We start from the raw sequence: 13,820 nt of genomic DNA, 5'->3' as shown, positions 1-13,820 counted from the left end.
AAGTCTTAAGAGGCCCCTTCCTTTACATCTCTGGCACAGCAAACAGATTTTTACTGGAGTGCTTTTAGCAGCGACTCCGAGCCTGCAGCTCCACAATCAGCACATAACACTCACTACAGAGGTGACAGAGGTGCATCTCTTATCTGCACAGAAAAGCCTATTGTACGACGAGGGAAATACAAAAAGCAATTAATGCGGCAGCAGAATAATAATGCTAGCTCATTACCTATTATCAAAGCCAGTGAATTAGCTCACCGTCTACAGCGGCCACTGTGAAATCCTCAAGCTTGATTATTTACACTTTTTAATTGCTAGTGCTTGTCTCACTAAGCAAATTCCACTTTAATGTTCACCAAAAAAAAAAAAAAAAAAAAAAGGTAACAAATTCCAGCTGATGAAAAATAGATGAAAGATTAAAGGAGAACACTTGAACAATGTTGCCGGAAATGCTTTAGATTTGTGTAAGTAGGTTATACACGCAATGCTCTATTGATCTACTACTTTGTCAAGTGCAACATGATTATCAGTTGATGAGATTACAAGCAACCTTCAGCAATGTGGCACTGTCATTGCTATGATATACATCAGACATGGGCTATTGGCGGCTAATTTTGTGAGGCCCCACAAGTAAACACACAAAATGACTGAAAAATACACAAAATCTAGGCCGAAAACACATAAGACGACTACAAAAATACAAAAACACTACAAATAGACTCCAAAACCAAGGTACACATAATGAAAACATACAAAAACATAAAATGACTCCAAAAACACAAATGACATAAAAAAAAGACAAATTGACTGCCAAAACACACAAAACACAAATACAGAAAACAAATAACAGAATGAAATACAACAGAAAAAGAATCCAAAAACACAAAAGATAACAACAAAAGATAACAGAAAAACACGCAATACAACAACAAAAATGCACAAAATGACTCCAAGAACACATTATTACAAATAACAAAAACCCTTTGTTGTTCTAGTATCAATGATCAGATTGGTAATTATTCTAAATACTTGAAAACATGGCCCTCAGATCTGACAGTCACATTTTTTGTGGCCCCGCTGTGATAAAACTTGCCAATCTCTGATCTACAATTACTTCATTTTACAGAACTACTTCAACACCAATCTAATGCAACCTTTGTATCCCTCAGAAAAAAATGAAGTTCTTTAATCCAAAGTGAAATAGAATATTGAGCATAAAATCAGTGAAATACAACAGCAAATTCCACCAACATCCTTAATTGAAATGGTCTAAATTCTCCCACAGCGAGTGTGTAAATAAAATGAGATTATTTTAGTGTTTCACAGATTAAAATAACGCTTCTCTACACAGAAAAGCACTCAGCCGGCTGAATGCCTGCTCACTTCGGTGTGTTGCTCATTAGTGCCCAAAGACTCTTTACAGCCCCAGCTGTTAAGAAAAAAAACCCACATTAGTAAAATCATTCTGTGAATCATCCTGAAGCTTGATAAGTGAAGCTTAGGCCCTCCATTAGGTTTCCACTTGATTCTCCCATGAGGCCACTCACCTTGTTGACTGAAGGACTGCTCGAAAACAGACTTGTAAAGGCTGCGGAAAGAGGCACTGAGATCTTCAAACTCTGAGAACAGGAGCTGCTTGTCCCTGTCTGGCATGTTGTACTGGGACTGCGGGGGCTGCTGGAGGCTCATAGACTGGGTCACGGGTTCTGGGTGACTGGTGACCTGGGGCGAACAGAGAACAGATTTACAATCGCACCAAAGAACGAAGACGACAAAGCATCATTGAAAGATGGTGTTATGGAATAACTCACCCCAAAAAACACTTCTTTCTGCTGAAAACTAATGTATTTGGGTACAAAGTAGTGTTGTTGATTGATTATTAAACAACTCTTGACATTTTAGTCAAAGTGCTTAAATTTGGCATATTTAGTTGTAAAAAAAAAAAAAAATGTAAAATGAGTGACTGCCCTCTATGAGTTGAAACCCAGTTATTACAATTGAATTTTGCTATTGGTTGACAATTGTGGTTTGTGACGGTGTAAAGAGCACTGATATATTCTACTCAAGTAGAAGTACTGTTACTTGATTGAAATTGTAGTCAAGTACGAGTAAGTCATACATATAATAGTCCAGTACAAGTAAAAAGTAGCTCAATTAAAAAGTGCTCAAAGTAAAAGTTAAAAGTTACTTTTAATGTCCACATTTATTTTTGGTAATAAATCTTGCCACGGTTCCCTTGCACACAGTAAACATCTCATGTATAAACTCAAAGAGGAAGAGACTTAATTTATTTTCCACAAAGGCATCTGCATAATAAAAAAGGTTTGTTAAAATGTACATTAAAAAAAAAAAAACAAAAAAAACAATGAATTAATTTCAAATTAAAAAATTAAAAAATTAAAATAAATAACAGGTATTCAATGCTGTTTTGGCACCGTGCATTACGTTTAGTCTGCTTGGTCAGCTATGATGTGATGCATTTGATTGTTGTCTGACGATTTCATTTTTTGTACTTTCACAATGTCCGTGGATGATTTAAAAAATAATAATAATAATAATTTACTCCATGACGGTTGGGTGTAGAAATGTAACAAATGACTTTACTTCTTTTAAAATGTACTTAAGTGCAAGTAAAATGACTGACTTATAAATATACTATAGTACAAGTACCCATAGAAGCAACTCGATTACAGTAACGTGAGTACTTGTAATCCGTAACTTTCACCTCTGCGTTTTCGTGGCTTCTTACATCATGAACTACCACTGTTGACCCCGCCCCTTCTATATAAACTAACACCTGTGGTGAATAGGTTGGATTGAAAGAATTGCAAACAGAGAGCTATAGTGAGTATTGAGTAGGTAGTTTCCACTAATCCAATCAAAACTTCAGAAAGCTTTCATGTAGACTGGACATTGAACACAACTCAAACATTTGAATAGTTTCATTTCTTGTGCTCATTTTTCGTGGAAGTTGTTAGCCATGCAGAATAAATGGCAGAATGTAAAGCAATCGAGGTCTGTGCTTACCTCTGCAGCTCAACCTTCATTAAGAGAGCAACTCTAATGGACATAAAGCCAATAGCAAGGTGGCTCAGCACAATGTATTTAAAACAAAATCAATAGCAATACCTTGTACAAATAAGCAGCCATTTTATCCATGTATTTGTGTGGGCAGTCAATGCTTCACACTACCCCTGGGTGTAAGACTGCATAGTTTTTCAGCGTTACAAAAGCGTCCCTCCTTCACAGGGCTGAACCTGAACTGGGTCCGCTGTAGGATCGCAACACCAAAGAGGTCTCGACCAATTTTCTATCACAACATTTTCCTCTTTGCAGCATGTGGGCAGGCTGCTGAAGTGCACAGCTCACAGACCAGCTCGGCTAAGAGTGAAGAGGTGATAATAAAGCGCAAGTGTTTACTGTGAGTTGCTCTAGCTGAGAGAGAAAGAGAGGGAGCACATCCGTCAGGCAGAGCCGATCGATGCCCAGCGCCTGGAGCTGGGAGCACTCGAGGATGCAGGAGGACCACACTAAAGAGGCGGCATCTCTGGTGGGAGGACATCAGAGGAGGCGCTTCTCTTTGTCTCGCTTAAAGGAGCGTGCACATTTTTCTTTGTTTCCCTTAACCCCTATTTCTGATATAGTCTAGCTCTCATCCACCCTGAACCTCGGTCTATTGGCTTTTTCCAGCAAACTCCTCGGAGAGAACCCTGATCAGATAAAACATGGGATACAATGAGCTTTCCGACACTACTACTGTTTCATCATTTAGTGAATGCATAGGCCTCACTTTGAAAAATGTGAATGAAACAAGTATTTATCATATTGTTGAATTGCTATTCTTAGGGCAGGAAAAATTAAAAAATTAAAAAATGTCGTTAATCGTTTTTTTTTTTGTTTTTTTTGCACTCCAAACAGCGCGGAACCATTCTTATTTCAAGAGTTCCCGATATAACCCAAAATACTGATGCACAGATTATAATACAAGCCGAGAGACTGCCGAGCTGCTCAGCTTCGTTTGAGTTAAGTTTGGCTTATTAAAACATCGAATGGAAAACTAAAGCCTAGTTGTTTGCAAATTGTGCAAGAAAGAGTTTGCCTTACCACTGGAGAATGTAGCCCCCGCTACCACCTTAATGCTAAAAATGTAGCAGCTAGCACAGACACTCGGACAGCGCGAACTACTACATGCTGCAAGCACGCCGTGACTGACAAATGAACAAACTCACTGAATGATTTTCATTATCTGAAGGAGAAAAAAAGCAACAAGTTCGGCGTCAGAAAAGTGTTCTTACTGTTTATGATGTGCTAACTTATAGCACTACATATGACATTTTATTTCACTTGTATTTTCTATTATTTGGAGAAAGTACACATCAATATGACAGGTACCCTTGGAACTCGTCTCAAACACTAAATGGCTATGCCTGCATCTGTTCAAGTCTATTAAAAACAAACAATAAATGACTATGTTTATGTTTTGATCTGCCACAATAATGTAATATATTGAAAATCCATTATATTTTTTCCAAATCATGCAGCCGAGGGTATATCCCGCTGTTATACAGCCATTTCTGTTTCAGAAAGTAAATCCTGTAATTTCAAACCTTTTTTTTTTTGGCAATTGCGGAAAATCAAAGGCACTTTAAATAGCAAACATTATTAAAATTGAAAACATTGAACAAATAAACTGCGTTGTATCCAGATGTCTGAGTAAATACTTGGCTCTTCAGTAATTTCTCTGATGTGTGTGGTAATTCACTTACTATGGCACAATTGTTGAAAGTGCACACATTTTTTCCGTTCTGAAATCTTTTATGTTTAAGGAGGCTTTCTGACAATGCTACACATTAGTGAGGCTCCAGCTGCATCAGCCAGCTATGCTGCTGCTAATCCCATCCCAACAATGTAAAAAGCATTAGAGAAGTTAGGCTCAGCCCTGTCCTTGGCTGGAGTTTATCCTTTCCTCAGTTCATCGCCCTTCAGTAGGTAGAGGGGGATTTATAAGGTCGACGACAGACATTTTGTGAGGTCCTTGGATAAATTATTGGAATTTAATTGGGAGCGAATTGCATGAAGGCTCACAATAATGTTAACTGAAATTAGCAGCTTGAGTTTCTATTTGATCAATTATATCACATAGTGCAATTCACATATGGTTATGGGCACAAATTCCTGAGTGGCAGCAGAATGAACACTTGGCAAATAAAAATGTCTGTTCTTTCTAAAATAATATTGTGATCATTCTGGGTTTTTTAGTGCAAGATATTTTAACGTGTTTTGACAGTGAACAACAAGTGGAAATATACGTTGTTCAGACAACTTTTTTCAAGAAATTTACTTAGAAATGTACTTTACCCTCCATGTTATGACTGTCAACTGTCAGTCTTCCTCAGAGGCATCTACTGGGCGTGGCCACAAAGTCAATTTCCTGAAAAAAGTTGTCTGAATAAAATAAACCTTAACATACTATTTAAAAAAAGAAGACAAAATTAACTTGCTGGAATTATTGCGCAGAAACATGTTGACTAAGGCTGTATAGCCAATAACAGGGTTCCTTTTAGTCAAATTAAATTTAAGACTTTTTAAAACTTTCTATTGCCATTAGAATTTAGATTTAAGACCAACTTCACAATAACACGCCACATTAACTACATAGGGTTTACATTTTTCCATGTAGTTTATAAATTTTTTTTTAAAACAAATGGTACCATTTATTTTGAAATGAGAGACTAATAACAATTACAAAATCATACTTATTATGTGTTTAAAATTAAGACTTTTGAAACATTGATTTAAGACATTTTAATGAGAATTAAAGCCTTATCTTTAGATTCATGAATTTAATGTGATCAACTTTTTATTCATGTGTGTTCAGTGATTACAGTCAAATTTGTAGTTTACAAACTACTATACTATGCACACTTCCCTTCGCCACGTCTTTTTTTTTTATCCCACAAGTCCATTCCCCTTGCAATGGGCATTTTGATACATATAGACAAAATATTTTAATACACATAGAAATCAATCCTTTAAATAATAAATACATAACAATAATAATTGAATTAAAAGAAACTTAAAAAAAAGAAAAGAAAATGAATGTAACGCCTTTTAAGACTTTTCTAAGGATCTGTGGGAACCCCGTCATAACTTGGGCTTTTACTTTGACAAGATGGATTCAGAAATTGGTGTCCTGTTTGTGTGCAGCACATACATTTATTTTCAGCAAAAAATAGTTGAGTCATCTGTTCAACTTAAAGTGTATTTCTTCTGCAGGAAGCTACACTTCTATTCTTTATATTAATGTGTTTTTGTTGAAGACTTTTACTGTGGGAGGAAAAAAGTCCACCACACAATCGGACAAGGGCGCCAAAAAGATACAAGAAAAAATATTTGTAAAGACTAATTATAATCTATCTATAGCACATGAATGCTGCCACATTCCATGTTTGTGTGCAAAAACATCCTGAAAAACGGAGTGGAAGCAGGATGGAGAAACTCTTACCGGTGTGTAGCTGTGCACGCTTCCCACACTGTTGAGATTGACGGAGGCCAGACTCTGATCAGACAGACTGTTGTTAAGGCTGCTTCTTGGACTGTCGCTGCCTTCTTGGTCTGTGTTGTACAACGCCACCTGGAACGCACACGCACAAGTATTAACCTTGGAAACACACGCGCGCACACATCAATTTCATCAGCGTGGGCTTAAGACGACAGTCCAAGTTGACTCTGGAGCATTCAATAGCAATGTAATGTTAGACTGTAAGACTGAACATCTGTGTGCGTGTGTGTGTGTGTGTGGGAAAAAAAGCAGGGTGCCGCTCAACACTGTCCACACTCACTAAGGGGCTTCCGTGTGGATTTGCAGAGGGGTCTGGGGAGAGCTGAGACATTCCCATCACTAAAGGTCACGCTAGTGGCAATGTCAGCCACATCTGCTCGCCAGGCACAAATCCGTTTGGGACAACTAACAAAGGATAACAGTGCAGCTGAGAAAGTGACCTTTCAGCGCAGGAGAAAAACTAGTCCAAGCACTTTAACATGGCAATCTTAATTAATGTCTAACTAGCTTTGGTAAAAACCTATCCTTCCTGAATAAAATGTACCATAGGACAATTAAAAGTAAGGTGAAAAAAATGAATGAACAAAACAGGGTTCCTACAGTCTACAGTTTTACTCAAATTAAATTCAAGACTTTAAGACTTTTTTTTATTGCCATTTGAAATCAAATTTGAAGACTACCTTCACAGTAAACATATTTTAGGAGAAAAAAACACCACATCAATTACATAGGGTTAGGGTACATTTTTTTCCAGCAACTAGTGCAGACATGCAACTGGAGGCCTTTAAAGTAAACACACACAAAAAAGCCCAAACTAAAAAAATCTCAATCACTCCAAAAACACAAGATGACTACAAAAATAGCCAGAAATCTATAAAAAGAAAAGTTTTATCGGACATGCAATTTTCGTTAAATGTATATTTTCCCCATGTTTATAATAATTACTTGATTTAAGACATTTTAATGACAATTAAGGCCATATTTTTAGATTCATGATTTTAATGCATTTTAGGTGGGAACCCTGTAAAATGATACAAACTAAAACTATCCCTAATACCAGGAGAAAGGAATGTGTCGGTGATGCACTAATGGTGTTTCTGTGGAGGTTGATTTGGCTTTGTGTGTGTGTGTGTGTGTGTACTAGAGTCCATGACAGTTACTGCTAATCACTGTCAGCAGAACAGAGTGGGCTCTATGCTGAGCACAAAGACGGAGCCGCTGTAGGAGCCTTCAGGCAGGCTGAATGGCTCAGCCCTGATCAGTGGAGGACTAAAGCTTATTGTGTTTCTGTTGAGACGAGACGAGCCACCACAGATGCTACAAGGAGGTGAAGAGGCTGGAGCAGCCTTGAGTGCTTTTTGTGGAAAGGGTTAAAAGTATTCCACACTTAATATTTCCACATTTCCAATGAGCGTTATCAGCTTTTATCCCATTTAGTATCAAATACTGTTCTAAATTTGTATCAGATCCTTCTAATTGTCTGGTTGTCAATAGCTGTGTTTCCATTACCCTTGGAAATGCACAACAATGCAATAAAAACTGGTAATGAAAACACCTGAATTTCGAGAAGAAAAACACTCAACACTCAAATATCACTAAAAAGTTGTTATGCTTTCATGAGGAGGATTTTCAGATGTTTCAATATTGAAATGTGTCGCAAAAGCGCCATGGAAACACTTTTTCCGCAAATACATGTCACAGAATGTGACGAACCTGGTCACATGACCACTTCTCTCCCAGAAAACATGGCGCACTACATGTAAACAGAAGAGGAGACCGGGACATTTCTAAGCATTATACTTAAAAGTTACTACAGCCACATTAGACGTGAAACAACAAAGGAATACGGAGTGTTATAAGGAGGTTCTCATGGGATGTGATTTCATGGGAGTTACAGGGCTTTTTATTTAGAATTTAGAAATATTGCTTTTATTTTGCAAAAATCTGAAAAAAAAAAAAAAAAATGGAAACCCAGCTAGTTACACATAAACAGCTGATGTGATGAACAAATCAATGGAACACACAAAAGAAAGAGAAAAATAAACTGTGAATAACCTATATTTCCAATCCTTAGCTTTCGACTTTAGACACAATCAACAGCCTCATCAATAATTAATGAAAGTAAATCTCACATCTTCAAAGGAAGTAAAATACCTCAAAATCAGCTTTCAAAGCTAATTGTAAAAACAGTAGATATCAACTAATTTCTAGAGTTTTTTTTTTGTTGCTTCTAATAAAGTATTTCAATATTTCACAGTGAAAACCACCATTAAGGGTGCACTCGCACTGGAAATCCAGGCCAATCCTAGTTTTATCACCTTGTGTGGGTGCCAATTTGCAATATTACAAATTGAAAAGAATTGATAGGAAAACTGAATGCACACAATGCGTAAGAAAGAGGGCTGAGCCAAGGGAGAGGAGGACAGGGTGGTCGTATGAGAAATAAGCTCATTAGGCAATGCTTGTCATTCTCCACTCAGTGTGGGCTTGGCTCCGTTGTTCATTAGCATGAGGGGGATCTCATTGAGCAGGACTGAAGGCTTGAGTAAATCTAGAAAAAAAAAAAAGTCATATCTCCAATGCTAATCAAAAACAATGTGCCTCAGACATAATATAACGTGTCATGAATATTTAAAGCAGAATACTGGTTTTAGGTCTCTCCACCATCCATTTCTGAGAGAGTGATGATTTCAGAACTTCACTGCTTGGTGGTATAACTGGACGCTCACTGCTTACCAGTGTAGGCAGAAACATGTACTTACATATGAATCCCCCACCCACACACACACACGCGCACAACTGTAGGATGTGCATGAGTAGACGAGCACATGGAATACACACTAAAGAAGGTGAGCGTGCATGCACAGGCAGGAGCAGCCTCTCTGTGTATTCAGCTAACAGGCAGCAGAGTCAAACGTCTATTTTTAGCAGTGGGTTCATCAAAAAGCCTGAGGTGTCTCTCACATGGGGGCCTAATCTGGGGCATGAGACATGGATTAGGAACTCATGGGCCCAGGTGTTTCATTGATGGTCCTCCACACAATCCCTGTACGCACGTTTGAACACAATCACAAAAGCAAAGAGAGGTGTAAAGGCCTGACTTTACAAAGAATTACTGAAAAAAAATCCTTGTTTCCTTCTTTAGTTGCTCCACCCTAAGGTCAAGTTTGCATCCCGTTTAGTGTTTGAGACTTCCTCATAGTCAGGAAGAGAAAAGAGAGGGAATATAAGAGAGGGGGTGAAATGTGAAAAGAAATGTCTGAAAGAAACAAAAGAAAGCAGATACTGTAACTGGTTCAGTGGCCATCGTGCCAGTGACTCCCATTGGTCTATCTGAGAAGGCGGGAATGGGGGAGAGACTGGAATAGAACGAGAGGGAGAGAAAAACAGCGAGAGGGAATTCCTGTGGCTTGGCACACTGCACTGAAAGGGGCGTGGCCAGTCATGTGTTTACAGTGGGTTACAGTGAGAAACTCTGCAAAAAGAACTTTGTCTTCCATCAGAAAAACTGTACGACTCATTCTCTTAAGAACGTTAACAAATGGAACCGCACACACCAAAATTACATTGCAAATTACAATTTTTTTTATTTCTTGCTTCTCTGTGTAATTTGCATTTAGAAATAAGAGGGTCATGAGGTCAGGTCCAACTATCAGCCATAAGAATAGGCAATGAGAGAGGAAAATACACTGATCCAGATACTGCACCATTCAAAAACAGCCTCTAGCAATTTATCAATGACTAAAACCACCCAACAATATACTCTGCCATACATGTGCACACATGTTCCAGTACAAAATCACATGTGCATTTTCCACACATACACACTGCGAATAAACACCCAGGTTTGCGATAATCCTCTACTTTTTGTAAAGCTTGCAGCGAATGAATAGCGATTCTTGTAGGCTTTTTAGAAGTACTCCAGAGAGCTGCCCCCAATGGGCATAGAGGATGAGAGCTTAAGGTTAAAAAGCCTATTTAAATCTCAGAGTGAGAGCCTCACTCACAGCAGCAGCAGCTGGCAGTCCCTGTAGCTTTGCTCTATGATGTGCAAGTGTTACCAAGCATTTACACATACACGGGTTAAATTTTTTATTTTTATTTTTTTTTTAAACACAAAGCTATTGAACGCAGACGCTGCCCACAGCAGGGGCGTTCACCTGTAGTGTGGTCACAGAAACACAACTCTAGATGACTCTGAACTAAAGGTGTGAATAAACAAACCCCATGCAGCCTGTGGAGGATTGTGTTGCAAAGGGTGCAGGAGAGTGTCAGGTCTATCAGGCTACTAACAGTGAGTACCCGTGTAAGCATTGTATTTCTTCCCTTCAGATAAGAAGAAGCTGCTGCCTGTATGTCAGAGGGGAGAGGAAGCTGTATTTAGGAGAGACACGCAACAAAAACAGGCTTTAGGAACAAAACTATATGCTTGTGCAAGCTCATGTGTGTGTGTGGCTGCATCTCCCCCCAACACCAATGTGAGTGCTCCACTCTGTGGGGAACGGTGCTGTAGGTGGTTAGAGAAGTGGGTGGGGTCAGGGTGCAGCCGTGTAGCCAGGTGTGTGTTAGCGCTGGAGGCTGGATGGCCTGCTGTAGTACCTTGTTAGTCACAGTGTTGATTGCCAGCGTTGGAGAGGCACTTCCAGAAATCATACACTCCATCCCTAAAGACTCTGACTCCAGGCTGTATGGCGTGGAGGCCTGTGCGAGGTGGGAGTAGGGCGGGAAGGGAGAACCAAAAAAACACAAAAACACAAAACCAAAAAAGATTAGTGTAATGTAATCAAACATAGCTCCCACTTAATGACTACAGGTTGGAAATCTATTGAAATCCTTTCTTTCCGGCCTGTAAAACATGCACATACATCTACAAGCTGCATGTCAAAAACAATGCACAGTGTCGTTTTAGTAGCCCATGTTTGGATGATCTGTATAAATCTACAAATGTCTGCCTTTTTTAGAGCTTTTCACTTATGGAACAAATTGCCAAGGGACCTGCAAGACAACTTTACGCATAATAAAAAATGCTTTAAAATCATATTTTTACAAATCTTAATGTATATATCTCCTATCTTTTAATTATTTGTGGGTGTAATGAAAATGTGTCTTGATTGGGCGACCGTGGCTCAGGTGGTGGAGGGTCGTCTTCTGATCGAGAGGTTGGGGGTTCGATCCCAGTACCTGACTATGTGTCGAAGTGTCTTTGGGCAAGACATTGAACCCTAAGTTGCTCCCAGTGGTCGACTAGGGCCTTGCATGGCAGTCCTGTCCTACTGGTGTGTGAATGTGAGAGTGATTGGGTGAATGAGCTGATATGTAAAGCGCTTTGGGACTGCTTCAGTGTGGTTATAAGGCGCTATATAAATCTAGTCCATTTACCATTTGATGGACCTTTTTATGTAACGTTTTTACTGTCTTAATTTTTTTCTGTTGTTACTAGAATCTCGATTTTTTTTTTTTTTTTTAATGGACCCCAGGAAGATTAGCAAAATTGTATAAATTAATATTAATGCTTCAAATGATAAATCAACTAAACATATGAAAACATTTATTTAGCACTGACATTCGAACAATGCACAATATGAAAAATAAAATGTTTAACTTGACCCCACTCAAGCATTAAATAATAATGTACAGGCCTGTAAGTGACTAAGCTGCTGAAAGAGAGTCAAATAAAATATGTTCTCTCATTAAAACACAAAGTGAATTGAAGTTCTTGATGAAAATCAAAAGTGAATTTTCGGTGCCCGGAATTTCACTGCTTCACTATTTGTAACGAATGCTTTGATGAGAAAGTATATCAAGCGTTTGCGAGCTTTAGGAAATGTGTATAACTTGACTGTCTCTGTCAGCAAAGTCAAAAAATAGCAACATTATAATAAGCCAAAAAAAAGAAAGAAAGAAGGGCTTGTTTATATTCATCAAGAGCGTCAAAATCATAACTTCTAATACTGTACGAGTGAAGCTTTGGGGTCAATTAACTTTTCCTTAGAAGGAAGAAAATTCACAGCACAATCAGCATGAGATGAAGACATCTCTTCTTATTGCAAGCTACTGTAAAAGTGCATCAGGGCAGAGGCCTATAATTTGTATTATGGGCGAGTCACCTTTTGTCATTCAGTCATATATTTCCTAACAGCAGATATCTAAATAAAAAAAACGAGTGATCGGTGATATGCATTTCAAAATGACATGTTAAAAAGTCAATCAAAAGTGTGGGGTGTCTTTTTAATTGGGAGAAAAGAAGTTAACACTCATGGGATGAGTGCTCCTGTTTTTTTTTCAAACACTCCACCCCAGAGAGCTCGGAGAAAAAAAAACAAAACATAAAGAGTCATTGAATTATTCACCGATACACTGCAGTATACAGCAGAAGAGCCAAATAAAGTGTATTCATACAGTCCACATTTTAAATATCATCCTTCTCCATAAAAAATTGGTAGTATGATAATCTCACTCTGTTTTCTAAGTAGACGGTACGGTGTTTGTACACTTTATTCATCGATCATTCAAAGAAAAAGGCAAATTTGGTTAGTAATTACCACTAATTTTGTTCCACACTGAAATAGAAACAGCTACATTTTCCTCCTTTAAAAAATAAATAAAAAACACCCCTTACAGTATTTAGGTCACTTTTAATTCTGCTTTTTGAAAAACATCTCATCCCCACCTTCTTCATTCTCACACTTGTACTGGACTCAGTAATACTGACACTGAAGCAGTAGAGGCGCGCTGTGGTGAGAGATAACTCTGGCATGACTGTCTCCCAAAAGTACTTACTGTAAGAGGATTGGCTGCCAACAATACTATTTTTAATTCATGATAAACATAAATGAGATTTCACAAACCCTCAATTTCAATGTCTGAGGACCTTAATGGAAAGCCCTGCAGGCAGAGTGTGTGAGGAGGGGAGGGGTTTCAGCAGGAGGCAAGTGTCCTGCAGAAAGCAGGCACTTCACTTTGTGGGAGTCTTTGTGTCTCACTGTAAAGAACAGGACGGTAGGAGAAGTAATCTGATTACTGATTACTCATTTTAAAAATTAGTTACTTTATAAAAATGGCAACTGGTTTTATTGGGAGTGCATTTTTAACAGTAATGTCAACAATGCATCTCCTGAAAAACTATTACCTAAATAAAAACACAAGTTTTTGTAAAATATTAACTAAAAACAGTATTTCTTGACTTCAGTTAACATAAAACCTTTTTTTATAGAAATAACAAAATAAAAAGTATTTTTGACCCATCATATTTTGTCTGTAT

At 38.1% G+C, this 13,820-nt stretch overlaps 1 protein-coding gene across 2 annotated transcripts in view; it reads right to left on the bottom strand.

Moving 5' to 3' along the window:
* Positions 1–13,820, bottom strand: part of foxj3 (forkhead box J3) — a 100,446-nt gene that overhangs the window by 13,235 nt on the left and 73,391 nt on the right. For both annotated transcript variants that reach the window (XM_028447314.1, XM_028447315.1), the window contains exons 5-7: positions 11,159–11,260; positions 6,503–6,631; positions 1,545–1,719 (exon numbers count right to left, since the gene is read on the bottom strand). In XM_028447314.1, coding sequence (XP_028303115.1) covers positions 1,545–1,719; positions 6,503–6,631; positions 11,159–11,260 — 406 coding nt within the window. The remainder of the gene's footprint in view (positions 1–1,544; positions 1,720–6,502; positions 6,632–11,158; positions 11,261–13,820) is intronic.

Source organism: Gouania willdenowi, chromosome 5, assembly GCF_900634775.1.
Source record: "Gouania willdenowi chromosome 5, fGouWil2.1, whole genome shotgun sequence".
Lineage (NCBI taxonomy): Eukaryota > Metazoa > Chordata > Actinopteri > Blenniiformes > Gobiesocidae > Gouania > Gouania willdenowi.
This window is presented reverse-complemented; position numbering and strand designations above follow the sequence as displayed.